Below are 17,593 nucleotides of genomic sequence, written 5' to 3'. Positions count from 1 at the left end.
GCATAACGAAGGCGTTCCATAATGACGGTCAAATTGTGTGCTTGGTCACTTGGCTCAGGGAGTAATGAGATTTTTTACAAATCTGGTACTAAGCAGTAAACCTGCTCTGATATAATGTGCAATACCCTTGGTATTGCCAGTAAGGTGCACTGAAACTATCAGACCTATGGTGCAGCGGAAATTATATTTGTGTGGGTGTCAGGTGGTGATGCAGTGTTTTTTTCGTCTCCTGGATGCAAATGATCTGACAAGGTATCTGCTGCTGATGTTCTTTGGGTCTCCAAAATGAGAAAGGCATGGCCATCTGAGAGAAGGTGCCAAGTAAGAGAGTCAGGTGTAAAAAATCTAAATCTTAGAAAAGGGCTATGTAATATGGGGAAATCTGGATTTGAAAAGGAGGGCTAGACGTGAGCATCTTTAATATCTTTGATCCCCTGCTGGCCACAGATTGTGTGGCTGGTGACCTCATGATAGTCCACTCTTCAATACATATTGATCGGTGAGCTTGGTACTATCTGCCACTGCAGTTCATGATTGTGTGCCATTTTCTCCAGCAAAAGAGATGGAAGAACATTAGTGGGTGTGTTGAAATGTGTCTATGTGAAGTAACTACCAATCCTGATCAGTGTAAGGTGTGAGATGACTGCTGGAGTTGGGTTGGGTGTGTGAGTGATAGAGATTCCTGTTAGGACAGTGGTAGATGTGTGGCACATAAAATAGAGCATGAGTACAGTTTTGAAGAAGCTGGTTATTGCACTCTGCGTTGTTTGCATTTAGCATGACCAGATATGTTGGGTCAATAAAGTTTTCCATGGAGGACCACATTGTGGGGCATTGCTGCATGCATTGACCTCTTAGCGAATTCATCCCATTACCTGTTCATTTAATTTCTGTCTTGGAGGGTTTTCTATTTTCCCAAATGGGTAGGAACTCTTTCCAGGTGACCACCAACGGGCCAAGGTTAGTGTTAGAGAAACAGGTTGCCTGCTTCTCTGCCTCCATCCTTTTAAACAGTTTGCTTCTGGTTGGACAATGTCAGTGAGGTGCAAGTGTGAAACTTATTAGTTTTAATTGGTGCACCAAACTTCTGAAAGTATTCATAATTACTCTGCACAAATGTGTAAGATTGCAATCTGTGCCACATCAACGCATAAATCTCTGCATAAAGTACACAAATGAAAATCCTGAATGAATTATGTTGGGCAAACTGTGCAGTGTTCAGTGCAGTGCCAATTTAGCACGTTGACGTATATGACTGAATTTCAACCCCAATGTTCTGTGCAAGTTATTATGCAATATGGGTGGTGTACAAGTCAGACTCTTATTGCTGACATTTACTACATGTTTTTAGGAAAAAAAAATCTCTACATTTGTTAACCCATTTCTGAATTACACTGCTAAGCTTAATATATTCAACAAATGGACAAATGATTAACATGTTTCTTTGGCATTTGTCTGAAGGTATTTTAGCAGAAATATTGAAGAAACAAAAATGTCATGAACATGCTTAGCATTCAACACTAATATCATAAACTGCAGCTAATTGATACATGCCAGTGGAAGGACACAGTCACATAAGCAGGGAAAAATTGGCAAATATTAACAATCAAATCAAGGCACTTAAATGACAAGCTTACAGCGGCTTATAAGAATCCAAAGCCAAAGCTGAGGCTATCCTCTCATTACATCCAACTTCACTCTTTCAGTATTTCACTCAATACCAGGTTATTTTCAATTATCAATTCAGAAGAAACAATTCTCATGTAAAACCCAGATTGTAATGTTCAAGATGTCTATCAATAGTGATTTAATTCTGACTCGCTGAGATCAACTAATGTCCCCATGCAATTGCACAATAATTTCTTTCAGTCTATTTACAAAAGGTGACTGCAATAATTTTTTGAAAAAAAAATCAAAAAGTTTCAAAATGTTTTTATCTTTTTACCACTGAAACATGCAGTTTTTATTAATATCTTTGAAAAATATCTAAAAGTTGGCTGTCACAAGGACAGGATTGTCTGCTTGATGTTTCGGGTTCAGATGTTTCAAAAGGGATAGGGAGAGAGGTAAAAAGAAATGGGGAAGTGGAATTGCTAATCAGGGACAGTATCACAGCTGCAGAAAGGGAGGATGCCATGAAGGGATCGTCTACTGAGTCAGTGTGGGTGGAAGTCAGAAACAAGAAGGCAGCGATCACTCTATTGGGAGTATTCTACAGACCACCCAGTAGCCACCAGGACACTGAGGAGCAGGTAAGTAGGCAGATTTTGGAAAGGTGCAAAAATAACAGGGTTGTTGTCATGGATGATTTCAACTTCCTTAATATTGATTGGCACCTCCTTAGTGCAAAAGGTTTAGATGGGGCAGAATTTGTTAGCTGCGTCCAGGAAGGATTCCTGACACAGAATGTGGACAGGCCAACTTGAGGAGAGGCCATACTCGATCGAGTACTTGGTAATGAACCTGGTCAGGTGACAGACCTCTTGGTGGCGAGCATTTTGGAGATAGTGACAACAACTCCCTGACCTTTAGCAAACAGGGACAGGAGAAGACGATATGGGAAAGTTTTTATTTGGGGGAGGGCTAATTACAATGGTACTAGACAGGAACTTGGGAGCGTAAATTGTGAACAGATGCTCTCAGGGAAAGGCACAGAGGAAATATGAAGGCTGTTTAGGGACCACTTGCATGGAGTTCTGGATAGGTTTGTCCCACTGAGACAGGGAAAGGATGGCAGGGTAAAGGAACCATGGTTGACAAGGGAGGTGAAACATTTAGTTAAGAGGAAGAAGGAAACGTACTTGAGGTTTAGGACAAAAATCAGTCAGGGCTCTCGAGGATTATAAGGTAGCCAGGAAGGAGCTTAAGAAGGAACTTAAGAGAGCTATAAGGGGACATGAGAAGGCCTTGGCGAGTAAAATTAAGAAAAACCCCAAAGCATTCTACACATATGTAAAGAACAGGAAGATGACTAGAGTACATGTGCCTGGAGGCGGAGGAGGTAGGGGAGGTCCTTTATGAATATTTTGCTTCAGTGTTCACTAGGGAGAGGGACTTGGATGAACGTGAAGTCAGTGTAGGACAGCCTAATGTGCTGGAGCATTTTGAGGTTAAGAAAGAGTGTTGGAGCTTCTGAAAAACATTAGGATAGATAAGTCGCCAGGGCTGGATGGAATATATGCCAGGTTCCTACAGGAAGTGAGGGAAGAGATTACTGGGGCATTGACGATGATACTTGTGTCCTCCCTGGCCACAGGAGTGGTACCAGAGGATTGGAGGATGTTCCCTTGTTCAAGAAAGGTAATAGGAATAATCCTGGGAATTATAGACCAGTGAGTCTTACGTTAGTGGTGGGCAAGCTATTAGAGAGGATTCTTAGGGACAGGATTTACAAGCATTTGGAGAAGCACAGTCTTATTAGGGATAGTTAGCATGGCTTTGTGAGGGGCAGGTCGTGCCTCACGAGCCTAATTGAGTTTTTTGAGGAGGTGACAAAACAAATTGAAGGTAGAGCAGTGGATGTGGTGTATATGGACTTTCACAAGGTTCCCCATGGTAGGCTCATTCAGAAAGTCATGATGCATGGGATCCAGCAAGACTTGGCTTCCCCACAGAAGGCAGAGGGTGGTAGTAGATGGAGAGTATTCTGCCTAGAGGTCAGTGACTAGTGGGGATCTGTTCTGGGGCCCCTGCTCTTTGTGATATTTATAAATGACTTGGATGAGGAAGTGGAGGGATGGGTTGGTAAGTTTGCAGATGACACCAAGGCTGGAGGTGTTATGAATAGTGTAGAAGGTTGTCGTAGGTTACAACAGGGTATAGACAGGATGCAGAGTTGGGTGGAGAAGTGGCAGATGGAGTTCAATCTGGAAAAGTCTGAAGTGATACACTTTGGAAGAATGAACTTGAAGGCAAAGTACAAGGTTAATGGCAGGATTCTTGGCAGTGCGGAGGAACAGAGGGATCTTGGGGTCCAAGTCCATAGACCCCTCAAAGTTGCCAGGGTGGTTAAGAAGGCATATGGTGCGCTGGCCTTCATTAGTCAGGGATTGAGTTCAAGAACTGCGAGGTAATGCTGCAGCTCTATAAAACTGGCTAGACCACACTTGGAGTATTGTGTTCAGTTCTGGTCGCCTCATTATAGGAAGGATGTGGAAACTTTAGATAGAGTGCAGAGAAGATTTACCAGGATGCTGCCTGGATTAGAGAACTCATTTTATGAGGAAAGGTTGACCGAGCTGGGGCTTTTCTCTTTGGAGCAATGCAGGATGAGAGGAGACTTGATAGAGGTGTATAAGATTATGAGGGGCATAGTTAGAGTGGTCAGCCAGCACCTTTTCCCCAGGGCGGCAATGGCCAACACCAGAGGACGTCTGTTTGTCAGAGGTGGGAAGTTTAGGGGAGATGTCAGAGGTAGTTTTTTTGTTTTTACGCAGAGTGGTGGGTGCCCGGAATGCACTGGCAGGATGGTGGTCGAGGCTGATACAATAAGGACATTTAAAAGACTTAGATTGGCACATGGAAGAAAGGAAAATGGAGGGTCATGGGCTGCATAGGAGGGAAGGATTAGGGAGCAGGTGTTTATATAGGTCGACACAACATTGTGAGCCGAAGGGCCCATACTGTGCTGTACTGTTCTATGTTCTAAGTTTTAAAGTTGGCATCAAAAATCAGGTTATATTCACCAAAAAGTAAACTTACGTCAAATAGCTTCTCCTTTACATGATGATATATTAAGTTCAAACCTGTCTTTGGGAATTGTTGAACAAACCTAAGATATGACTGACTACTTTGTACCTTTGCATATTATTTGCATATAATCACTCATGTTATGTCAGAGAATTAGTATCAAGTAATAAAAAATTAATTTGAGCTGATGACCCACAAATAAATAGAAGCATCAGCTCAGAAAAATGACATTTAGCCCACCTTACCCATATTAGTTCTTTCAAAGAACAGTAAGAATGTAAGAAAAAGGATTAAAACTAGGCACAAAAACATGATGATGTTGGAGGATTCCTCCAGCATCATCGTGTTTTTCACCTTGTTTCCTGCATCTGCAGTCTTTTGTTTCTCTCTTAAAACTAGGCTCAGGGGCCATTAAGCCTGCCCTGCACTGATCATAGGTGAAGTTTCCCCAGTATTCCTCTTTCTATCCAATCGAGGTAAAGGATCAGCCACAATCATGTTGAATGGTGATACAGGCTCAAAGGATCCACTGCATTACTTGAATTCAGGTAATCACCTCTTCTCTTCATGCAACAGATGTGGCTGTACCTTTCAGTTTTACTTTTATCCCCCCCTCTGTGTCTAACTGCTGATTTTCAAGTAATTGTCACCTGGACAACACTCTATCACAGATATTCCCTCCATTCTCTCCACCTCTTAATCACTTTTCCAGTTCTGATGAAGCATCCTAGACCTGAAACATTGACTCCATTTCTTTCCTCACAGATGTTGCTTGACCTATTTTTGTTCAGAAATCAATGATTTTAGATAACCAGCAATTCCAGCCTTTGTGCCTTATGTATTCAGTATTCAGCCTTTTTTCTAGTAATTTCAGATTTCATCTTCTCCACTTACATCACTTCCCTTTGTTCTCCACTAATAGCTCTACTATCCTCTCATCTCCATCCTCAACATTTTTCATTTGATCTGCTCTATTCATAACCTTGCCTTTTTGCTTTACCACCCTTTACCCCTTCTCGACACCCCCAACCTCCATATCTTTCTCCGCACCTTATTTCTTATTCTGTCCTCAACTTTTCCCAATTCTCATGTCCTTGACCTGAAATGTTCCCCCTGTTACTGCCTTCGCGATTGCTGTCTGACAAGCGATACATTTGCAGCATTTTCTACTTTATTTCAGATTTCCATCGTCTACAATATTTTGGTTTTGGATTATTTCAAGCAGTGCATTCTAGAGCAGAACAACTCAGTGTTAAAAAGTTTTAACTTATTTGCTAATGGCCACTCAAAACACACAAGATGCAAGAAATGGCAAGTGAAAAATTAATAGACAACATATGATGTGCATAACACATTGCACTAATTCATTGCACATCAAAAGAAAATCATCAGTACTTACTGAAGACATGTTCTTGTTTGTCCATGGAGCTGAACATACACAATTATGTTTGAAAGAAAAGAGAGACTTCCATTTATATCAAGTACTTTCATAACCTCAGAACATCCAGAAGTGCTTTATAACCAATGATATACTCTTGAATTTAAGTTACTGTTGTGATGCAGTAATGCAGCAGTTAATTTTAACATAGCAAGCTCTCACAAACAATATACGACTGGAATATCCATTCTAGTGATGTTAATTGAGAGGGAAAATTTGGCGAGAACACTAGAGGTAAGTTCCATGCTCTTCTTCAAAACAGTGCTAAGAGATTGTTTGTATGACCACCTGTACCAAGTAAGCTGTCAGTTCATAGGGCAGCATGTACAACACTCCAGCAACTGCTCGGTACTGCACTGGAGTATCAGTCTCTTTAAGGGAATTAAAACTCACCACTTTCTGACTCAGAGACAAAGTGCCACCAACTAAGCTGTACTTAACTCACATTTAGTTATTAAAATATTATATGGGTGTTTTGGTTAAAGTAATTGTAGAGATTAAACTATCAGAACAGCTTGGTTCTGCACAATTTACATTTCTCATTACTGTGGTGTAACTCCATAGGATTTTATCTAATACTCAACTCATGACAAGTAGTACTCACTGTCTCGGAAGTGGACTTTGAGGGACATCAGCCCGGCGATATTATTCCTCATCACAACTGCATTTTCACCAGTGGTCTTGTCCACACGTTCAATGACTTCATAATCATTATCTGTGTAGTAAAGGAAGTTCTCGTATATGGCTATTCCCCAAGGATGAGAAAGGTGGCTGACTATGGTCACTCGGTTTAAACCATTTAGATCACCTCGTTCAATCTATTTGGACAATATAGAATTATTAATAAAAACAGAACATGCTTGAAATGCTCAGCAGATCTGGCAGCATCTGTGAAGAAAGAAGTAAAGTTAATGTTTCAGGATGACGAATTTTTCTCATAACTGGAAGGAAAAGATAAAAAATGTGAGTGTGCAGAGAAAGTGGGGAGAGAAGGAAAAAGGATTACAGAGTTGAAGACAGAGGGGATTAAATGCCAAGATAAATGACAATGCAAGGCAAAAGAATGGAGCAACCAAGGAACTGAGAGACAGAACTGGATGAGGAGTAAATGGAAATGACAAAATCATTTACCTGATATTGTCAGCGATGATTTCAGAAGAATCATTTAACAGAAGGCTGAGGTGTCCTATTTGAGCTTACAGCAAGTTTCATTGGAACAGTAAAAGTGGTTGAGAATTTGAGTGGGAATTGGGTGGGCAATTAAAGTGATGGATGCAAGAAGCTCAGGGTTATATTTGCAGTTTGAACAGAGGTGTTCCACAAAGCAGTCACACATTCCACGTTTGGTCTCCGCAATGTGGAGGAGACAGTAATGAGAGTATTATACTCAAAATGCATCCTAACTAAAAATGCAAGTAAATTGCAGTTCCATCTGAAAAATGTGTCTAGCATTCTGGAAAATGGGAAGGGGGTAAAAGGTAGGTGTTACATTTCCTGTGGTTGAAGAGGAAGATACAGCGAGAAAGGCAGCGAGTAATGTTGACTGAAACAACATGTAATAGAGGGAACAGTCCCTTGGAATGCTATAAAGGGAAAGAAGGGGATTGTAGTTGTTAGTGACATCATGTATTGAATTAATAGTTAAATATGAATTATAAACATTTTTCTTCAAGATTGAGCCTCATTAATAACAGTAGCTTAGTGGTAACATTTTGGGCCGAATTGTACTGACAGATAGACAGATCTGAACCCAAATGGTGAATGTCAGCCATTCATGTGTCAGGAAGTCTCAGACTTCCACACAATCATGTCAAACACAGAAAAGCCAGGTGTCGGCACATCTGGTCTCCCTGTCCTGTCACTGGACACATTACTGAGCGCAGTAACAATGCAGTGAACCAGTGAGGAAAGGGGTCAAATGTACTTGGTGTTCAGTCTACAGTTTTACTCCAGGGGGATGGGTATTTGGTTGGGCCTCAGGATATGGTGCTTAAGTCTACTTGCACACTTTGACGGGGTGCCTGTCAGGTGCTGAAGTTCAATCTTTCAGACAGCTGGAAGAAGTGCAAATGGTCGAGGATTGTAAGCAACGAGTCTCAGTCATGTCCCAGGTCCAGGACAATCCAGCCCATTCTAAGCAATTAATCACCAACATACCAAGGTAAACAGAAATCCGTAAGATCCTGATGTTAAACAGCTAGTTAGCAAAATGGGGAGATGCTGGACTTAGGACCACTGGTTTGATTTCAGGATGGAGGAGGGTTGATGCATTGCAGAAAAAATCTGTTTCAGAAATCTCCACACCGGCCAAACCAACCACAAGCCACATTCTCAGCCACTGACAGGAACTAGTCTATTTATATTTTTAGCAGCACTTTAGTACCTGATTTTAAAGTTACAAAACTGTCTTAAATTCCCAATAACACCTGGGAATGTGGTTTCTGCCAATCTCTCACAGTTCTAGTTAATTGTGGGGTCAGGTAACACAGATAGGTGTGACACAATCAGTAAAATGAAGGGGAAGCAGGAAACTGCAAAAATTATAAAGGGAAATTATATAAATTATAATTATATAGGGATACGGGATGGAGACACTTTTAGGAGCTCTAAGAGGTGGGTAGCTCTGTGGAGATTGGCAGAATGAAACTGCAAAGGAAGAAAAGCTGTAAGATTTCAAAGGTAAACGAATATGAAAAAGTGAGTCAGAGCTAAGGAAGAAATATGTGGCAGAAATGACATGGCACAAGCTTCATATGATGTATAAAAATACACTTTTAATGTACTTTATATAATCATTCCCTCCTTTGCAATAACACTGAATAACCTAAGCAATTATTGGGTACTTTTGTTGTGATAAATCAAAGATAAACTAACTAAGGGCCAAAATTAAGTTATAATAAAAACCTTTTTGTGTTTCCTCTTTCACGTATAGATCCATATTTGCCATCATATGGTACAAGAGAATATGAAAATTTTATTCAATGCAATACTATATTTGAATCTGCTTTGATTACCTTAGTAAGGGATGCATTCCAGATCACAGTATGTCAGTAAATAAAGAAAAATCTCAAGTTGCCTTTGGTCCTGTAGTATACTTAATAATGGTTGTGAAGAATAATCATTACTCTAAGATTGTCAGCCTTTTAAGGATTGTATCATGTAATCAACTGCTCTTTGTGTAGCAACAATGTTTTATAGGAAGTTCCAGAGAGAATTTGTGAAATTCCTTTGTATAATTTACACATCTTTCTTTGAACTCCTCATGCATCAGTCTGTACATACTGCAATGGATTTGGTTAGAGGTTAAGAACCCAATTATTTTGCTGCTTGTTTGTCAGGTCCCTTAAATCTGTGATCTCAGGTACCATCCCTTCTCCTTTTACAAACAATTTCTCCCTCATCAAAACAAAATGATTCTAAACAATTTTATTTTATCTCCTTTTAACCCTCTCTGAACTAAAGAGAACATCCCCAGCTTCTGTAGTCTCTCCATTTAACCAAAGTCTTTCACCCTTGATTTCATTTTAATGAATCTGCTTTGCACACTTTCCATGGCCCTTGGCATCCTTCTAAAGTGTAGTGCCCGGAATTGAGTAACAAAACTCCAAGTGAAGCTTAAATAGTTTCTTTTTTACACAAAGATTCAGCTTAACCTATTTGCTTTTATACTGCATGTCTCCTCAGTTTATAAGCTAAGGGTCATTTATTCCTTTTCAGCAGCTTCCTCATACCTGGCACCTCCCAAAAGCACACTATGAGGTCCGTCTGATCATGCATTCCCTTTGAAATAGTACTACTTAGATTAGTTTGTCTCCTTACCAAAAAGCACTTCCATCTTTATTTCCCTCACCAACTTGGATATATTCCACTGAGGATGGGTGAATTTACTACTTTTAGTGCTGCCAAACTCTTAAATAATGCTGTTTTAACTATTTTATCCTGTTGGATTTTTCTACGCCTCCTCCTATATTGCGACAGTGGCAGCATTTATATCTGCCTTCACTGAAGAAGAGTTCTCATTCAGTACCTTAATCACATCCCTCACAAGAAGTTCTCCTTCCTTTGAGTACCTTTTGTTATTAGTACATTTATACTTATGCTTTCCTTTTGTGTTACACATTAATTCAAAATCAAGCATTTCCTTTGCCCTTATTTTATTTTGTCATTTCTTGTTGGTACTTTCCATATTCAGCTCAGCTCTCATTCCTATAATGAGCTTGATAATGATAACAGCCTTTTCTGCTTTATTCTAACTATTTTTATGTCTAAAGAAATGTACCTTTGGATACCTTTCCTGTTGTCGTCATAGGAATTTGACTAAATCTGTACTCAAGACAGTTCCATTCTAAAGACTTCCATTTAGTCACTTACTTATCCACCTACCAATCTTTAATTCTAATCCACCTGGGCCAGACCTTCTTTAAACTTATTGAATTAGTCCATAATTTTTGGTTACCTGTTATAGGAAAGATACTATTAAACTGGAAAGAGTGTAGAAAAGATTTACACGGATATTGCCAGGACTCAAGAGACTGAGTTATAAGGAACAGTTGGAGAGGCTAGGACTTTTTTCCTTGGAGTGCAGGAGACTGAGAGGTGATCTTATAGAGGTGTATACAATTATGATGGGCATAGATAAGATGAATACACTCAGTCGTTTTCCAAGGGTTGGGGAATCTAGACAAAGAGGGCATAGGTTTAAAGTGAGAGAGGAAAGATTTAATAGGAACTTGAGGGGCAACTTATTTTAAATTTTACACAGTGGGTCGTATACATACATATGGAATGAGCTGCCAGAGGAAGTAGTTGAGGCAGGGACAATAACAAAATTTGAAAGACAGTTGGACAGGTACATGGATAGGAAGGGTTTAGCGGGATATGGCCCAAATGCAGGCAGATGGGACTAGCTTGTATGGGCACCTTGGTTGGCATGGATCAGTCAGGCTGAAGGGCCTGCTTCTGTGGTGTAAGACTCTAGTCAGCCTCCTGATAAATAGTTTTCATTTTTTATTGTTCCATGTCTAAATTACAGCTATTTCATCTACAAATATTGTTATATTTGTGTAGCCTAAACTTCTTTCCCCTCCAAAACTGATGGAATCAAGATTAATGCTTTGAAGTACTATCATTTTGTTTTGGTGAAACCATTTGAGAAATAGCACAAAGACCCCCAGAAAAGCTGTTTATATTTTGTTTTCTGGGTTACTACTGATTTCAGATAATATATGGAAATAGACTGGAAGATTCTTGTGAAATTTTAGGACCAATATATTTTTTGTACTGAGTGTGTGTCATTCAGATGGAAAATACATACCATACCAGTACTAGAAATGGACCAGTACAATTTCCGTTCCTTGATGTCAATAGTAATAAACTCAACATGATCCAAGTTATTAGTGAAGAGGATTCTAGCATTGGAACCATCCATATTAGCACTGGCAATCTTTGCAGGGATTCCATTCTCTGTACCTTGGTCAGTCCAGTATAACTTCCTGAAAATGATTTGTACACTGCTCTCAGATACTCTTTAAATATACCATGATCAGTTTAAGGAATTTAAATTAGAATATGTAATAATTTCATTACACAAATATTAAATTAGATTGTTAAAGTTTACTGTGTCACAAAAACATGACCACTGACCAAGTAACAAACTGTAAGATTTTCAGAGTATTTTACCATGGTACTAATTTGCAAAGAGATTAAATTCATGTTCACTCAATTGATTTCTCTTGAATGAGACACAAAATACCACAAACAGCATAGACTGGAGAGGTGTGCTGAATCACTGACAGCAACTCAGGATTTCCACTTGAATCATGTGTGTTGAAATCCTAAAGTTGCTGTTAGTATAAATAGGCTTTCCCCTGTTTTCTTATCCATTCCAGAATCAAAGGATCATCGATTTCAGCAGGAACAAGGTAGCAAGTTTTCCAGCATGATTTTAGATCCCGACAATATCTTGTCTTGTTCAGATGAAAACATATATTGACTGTTTTCAGCATAAAAGATCTGTTACATTTTAACAGAGTCAATTTAGATTTGCCAATTTAACAAAGCCAATTTTCACTTCTACTGTATAAAAATGAATATACCTGACTATATAAAGTATGATATGCATGCTGTTAGTTTGTAAAAGTGGATGCTGAACTGAGCATCATTCTGCATGATTATTTAAGAGATGAGATGTATGCATTTTATTATTCCATATCCTCAGGTGCTTTTTAAATGAGCGATTGAATAGTTGAAGTGGGTAACATATTGATATTCTTTTCAGTAGGAATAACTGGCAACTAACATGGTACAATGGGTTTCTATATTTGGAATAAGTACAATTTTAGCTAGAGATAGTACATTTATATGATGTGACCAAAGTGAACTGATTCAGTAATTTGTATATTATGATGTAAAAACAGACTTGACAATACTGGATCCTCTGTGTGTGTGATCTCCCGTAACTCTTCCTACAGTTCTGTCTCTTGCTAATCTCTAAATATAATCATTCCACCTTTGGCAGCTTTGCCTTCAGCTGCCAAGTCCCTGAGCTCCAGAAATCGCCACCTCAACTTCTCTGCCTCCCCCCTTCTCTTTCCTCTTATAAGATGCACACAAGCTTAGCAGCATGATTTTAGATCCTGTCAATGACTTCCTTGTCTGGTTTGGACAAAGCTCATGTTTATCTACCTAATTTCTTATGTGGCATGGTACCAAATTTTGATTAATAATACTACAGTGAGGCACACGTGATCTTTTTGCCATGTTTTTGAGTCGATTTACATACAAACTGTTGTCGTTCTAACACAGGAGTTAAGTTTGTACATGGATAGATAGTCGTTGGCATGCTAGCTGGCTAGATGGCCTTTTATCCCAATTTAGTCTTCAATGTTCTTTCAAGTTTTTTTTAAAAGAGCAGGAAGAGTGATGCCACATGTTAATATTCAAGTATTTTGCACTATACAAAAGCAACGTTTTGAAAACTTCCCAATGATACGTTTTAATTTCTAAAACAATTAAACCTATTTTAATGTTCCACTCACCCTTTGGCTGGATTCACCACAATACCAATAGGTGCTCCAACACCAGTCCTTTGCCCATTGTTTGTTAGTATTGTTTTTTTGTACTTGACATCACCATGCACTTTTACTACCTGGAAGGATACAAATAATTACAAAAAATCAGCGTTTGTGTCACAAAGCTAATGTTTCAAAAAACATTGAAAAGAATTTATGCATACATATTCCATGGCAGCTCAGTAATAAAATATTCAACCCTGCCATTTTATATTGTATTTTTAAAATATAACTGAATGTAGTATAAAATATAATTGAAAACATGCTTATAATATTGAAATAATTCTAGAAGAAATTATAATTGTCTTTCTATACAATTTTTATAATGATTTTAATTTAGTTGAGAAGAAACAAAGACAAGCATTTAAGGTAAAGTTAGAAATGTGGAAAGGAATAGAAGGTTATGTCGTCATAGAACATTACAGCACAGTACAGGCCCTTTGGCCCAAGATGTACTGCTGACATTTTATCCTGCTCTAATATCTACCTAGCCCTTCTTTCCCACATAGCCCTCCATTTTTCTATCATTCATGTGCCTGTCTAAGAGTCTCTTAAATGCCCCTAATGTATCTGCCCCCACAACCTCTGCCGAAAGTGTGTTCCATGCACACACCACTCTCTGTGTAAAAAAACCTACCTCTGACATCCCCCTATACCTTCCTCCAAACACCTTAGAATTATGTCCCCTCATGTTAGCCATTTTCGCCCTGGGAAAAAGTCTCTGACTGTCCACTCAATCTATGTCTCTTATCATCTTGTACACCTCTATCAAGTCACCTCTCATCTTCCTTCTCTCCAAAGAGAAAAGCCCTAGCTCACTCAACCTATCCTCATAAGACATGCTCTCCAATCCAGGCAGCATCCTGGTAAATCTCCTCTGCACCCTCTCTAAAGCTGCCACATCCTTCCTATAATGAGGTAACCAGAACTGAACACAATACTCCAAGTGTAGTCTGACCAGAGTTCTATAGAGCTGCAACATTACCTTGCGGCCCTTGAACTCAACACCCCGACTAATGAAGGCCAACATACCATACGCCTTCTTAACAACCTTATCGACCTGCATGGCAACCTTGAGGGATCTATGGACGTGGACCCCAAGATCCCTCTGTTCCTCCACACTGCTAAGAGTCCTGCCATTAACCTTGTATTCTGCCTTCAAATTCGATCTTTCAAAGTGTATCACTTCATACTTTTCCAGTTGAACTCCATCTGCCACTTCTCAGCCCAGGTCTGCATCCTATCAATACACTATCCACAACACCACCAACCTTCATGTCATCAGCAAACTTACTAACCTATCCCTCCACATCCTCATCCAAGTCATTTATAAAAATCATAAAGAGCAGGGGTCCCAGAACAGATTCCTATGGAACACCACTGGTCACCGAACTCCAGGCAGAATACGCTCCATCTACCACCACCCTCTGTCTTCAATGGGCGAGCCAATTCTGAATCCACACAGCCAAGTTTCCCTGGATCCCATGCCTCCTGACTTTCTGAATGAGCTTTCCATGAGGAACCTTATCAAATGCCTTACTTAAATCCATGTACACCACATCTACTGCTCTACCTTCATCAATGTGCTTTGTCACATCCTCAAAGAATTCAATCAGGCTCGTGAGGCACAGCCTGCCCCTCACCAAGCCATGCTGACTGTCCCTAATCAGCCTATGCTTCTCCAAATGCCCATAAATCCTGTCTCTAAGAATCTTCTCCAGTTATTTGCCCACCAGTGAAGTAAGACTCACTGGTCTGTAATTCCCAGGGTTATCCCTACTCCCTTTCTTGAACAAAGGAATAACATTTGCCACCCTCCAATCATCTGGAACTACTCCTGCGCCCAGTGAGGATGCAAAGATCAACGCCAAAGGCGCAGCAATCTGTTCCCTCGCTTCCCGTAACAACCTTGGAAAGATCCCATCTGGCCCCGGTGACTTATCTGTCCTAATGATTTTCAAAAGTTCCAGTACATCCTCTGTCCTCATGTCGACATGCCCTAGTGTATCAGCCTGTTGTACACCATCCTCACAAACGTCAAGGTCTCTCTCACTGGTGAATACTGAAGCAAAGTATTCATTAAGGACCTCCCGTACCTCTTCCGACTCCAGGCACATGTTTCCTCTTTTATCCCTGATTGGTCCTACCCTCACTCTAGTTATCCTCCTATTCTTCACATACATGTAGAATGCCTTGGGGTTTTCCTTAATCCTACTTGCCAAGGCTTTCAGGCTTTCTCATGCCCCCTTCCATCCTTAAGCTCCCTCCTGGCTACCTGGTAACTCTCCAGGGCCTTGTCTGATCCATGCATTCTAAACCTCAGGTAAGCTTCTTTCTTCCTCTTGACAAGATATTCTACATCTCCTGTCAACCATGGTTCCTTCACTCTACCATCCTTACCCTGCCTCAGTGGGATAAACCTATGCAGAAGCCCATGCAAGTACTCCCTAAACAACCTCCACATTTCCGCTGTGCACTTCCCCAAGAACATCTGTTTCCAATTTACACTCCCAAGTTCCTGCCTAATAGCGTCATAATTCTCCCCCAATTAAATACTTTCCCATATCATCTGCTCCTATCCCTCTCAAAGGCTATAGTCAAGGTCAAGGAATTATTAGGAGGTCAGTAGATTAATTGCCCTGGTTAAATGAAACGGGATGTGGAAGAGCAAGGCTACTTGTTAACATGCAAACTTTTTGCACTATACAAAAACAAAGATGGACTTGTTGAGTCAAATGCCGTGGTTTAGTCAGCTGTTAAGAATTTTGTTTAGCAATATGGGTCAGGCTTATTCTTCTCTATCACACTGAGCAAACTTTTTCATATACTTGATTGCTAGTTAGGCTTTCTGAATCCCTCACTTGGAGTTCTACTGGCAAAAGGCCAAAAGTCATGTTTGATGCTTCTGCAAATTATTCAAATTAACAGCATCTTAGCTGGTCTTCTTTCACATATACTGCTAAAAGTTAAAATAAGGACAATCGGTTTAAAAATTATCAATGTCACATTTGTGAAAAAGTCAATTTTTAAACAAATGTTAAGTCACAATTCCAGCAAGAGTCCAAAAAGGTGCTTCAGACTCAATAATTAGTATAAAATTTTATCTATTCAAATAATATAATAATCCAACTTTCATCGCAATAGATAGGCAGATTAAGTTATATTTCATTAATTTTTATAATGAACTTCTTGAAATTTAAATGTCATAATTTATGCATTTACAATTATTCCTTTTTTATAAAAAATACTTTAATGCTTTACAAATGTTAAATGTTAATTTTATTCGTCTTTGTGATAGATGGTTGAATTGAAACCCACTTAAATATACTAACCTCAATGGAATGTTGATCAAAGTTGGTATAGTAAAGGTTCATTGAGATCCAATCGAAAGCCAAACCCTTAGGAGAACCAATAATGGAAGCTGGAGCAAACACCGTCCTATTGGTTCCATCTGACTTCACACGGTGAATTTCCCCCTACAGACACATAAATCACTGTAAGGAAAACCCTCACAATCTCATGGGGGAAAATAATTATTGTTTCTTCCACATACGTACATAAATCCTTTTTTAAATTGTGTGATATCAGGCACACTTGCAAAGAGGAAATCCCTAAATCCTCCTAACTACTTAGGAACAGTTCACTGGCTCCAAAGCATAAGCCAGTATCAGCAAACTCCTTTTCTCATACACTTCACAGCTGACATGTTTGACTCTCCAACAATTTAATCTTTCTCACTGGGAATAGTTGGGGACTGTCTACAGGTGGATAGTTTTACCATTCATTTGCATTACATGTTGTTGCCACAAAAAGATCATTCTAATCCAAAGTAATGCAGAAGAAAGAACACTCCTATTTTCATTCCAGAAGCAGTATTTCTGTCTAACAAAAATACCAAATAGATTAAACATTGTGCAAAGTTGGGAAATCACAGTCCAAAAATGTAAAGATACAGGACTATCAGTTCTTCACGAATACATCAAGTATTACTCCTTAGGATTACTAAATCTTTCTATTAAGGCTTGACTTTGCTGAATCTGATTCACACAACATAGTAAAGGGAGGCTGAGCATAACTGCAAGATAATTAAGCTCTTCCAAACAACGCATGTCTTTAGTTGTTATATCTCTTCCAGGTGCCCCGGTAATTTTTTTTCAGGATTTGTGTTCAAAGAAGATGGCATAAGCATAATTAGATTTCTTCAGAGTGGCACCCAAACAGGATCTAACTGGAAGGTGACAACTTCCGCAGAAGAGCGCAAGGTGTCACAGTGGTGCATCTGGTGGAGCTGCTGCCTCATGGCTCCAGCAACCCGGGTTCAATCCTGACCCTCAATGTTGTCACACACAAAGCACCGGAGGAACTCCTGAGAATGAACCACACACTCTTCCCACTG

At 39.6% G+C, this 17,593-nt stretch overlaps 1 protein-coding gene across 2 annotated transcripts in view; it reads right to left on the bottom strand.

Annotated features, from left to right (window-relative positions):
- Positions 1–17,593, bottom strand: part of lrp2a (low density lipoprotein receptor-related protein 2a) — a 178,774-nt gene that overhangs the window by 105,979 nt on the left and 55,202 nt on the right. For both annotated transcript variants that reach the window (XM_052027503.1, XM_052027511.1), the window contains exons 27-30: positions 16,530–16,673; positions 13,165–13,274; positions 11,442–11,619; positions 6,732–6,945 (exon numbers count right to left, since the gene is read on the bottom strand). In XM_052027503.1, the coding sequence (XP_051883463.1) occupies positions 6,732–6,945; positions 11,442–11,619; positions 13,165–13,274; positions 16,530–16,673 (646 nt within the window). The remainder of the gene's footprint in view (positions 1–6,731; positions 6,946–11,441; positions 11,620–13,164; positions 13,275–16,529; positions 16,674–17,593) is intronic.

Source organism: Pristis pectinata, chromosome 1 (assembly GCF_009764475.1).
Source record: "Pristis pectinata isolate sPriPec2 chromosome 1, sPriPec2.1.pri, whole genome shotgun sequence".
Classification (NCBI taxonomy): domain Eukaryota; kingdom Metazoa; phylum Chordata; class Chondrichthyes; order Rhinopristiformes; family Pristidae; genus Pristis; species Pristis pectinata.
This window is presented reverse-complemented; position numbering and strand designations above follow the sequence as displayed.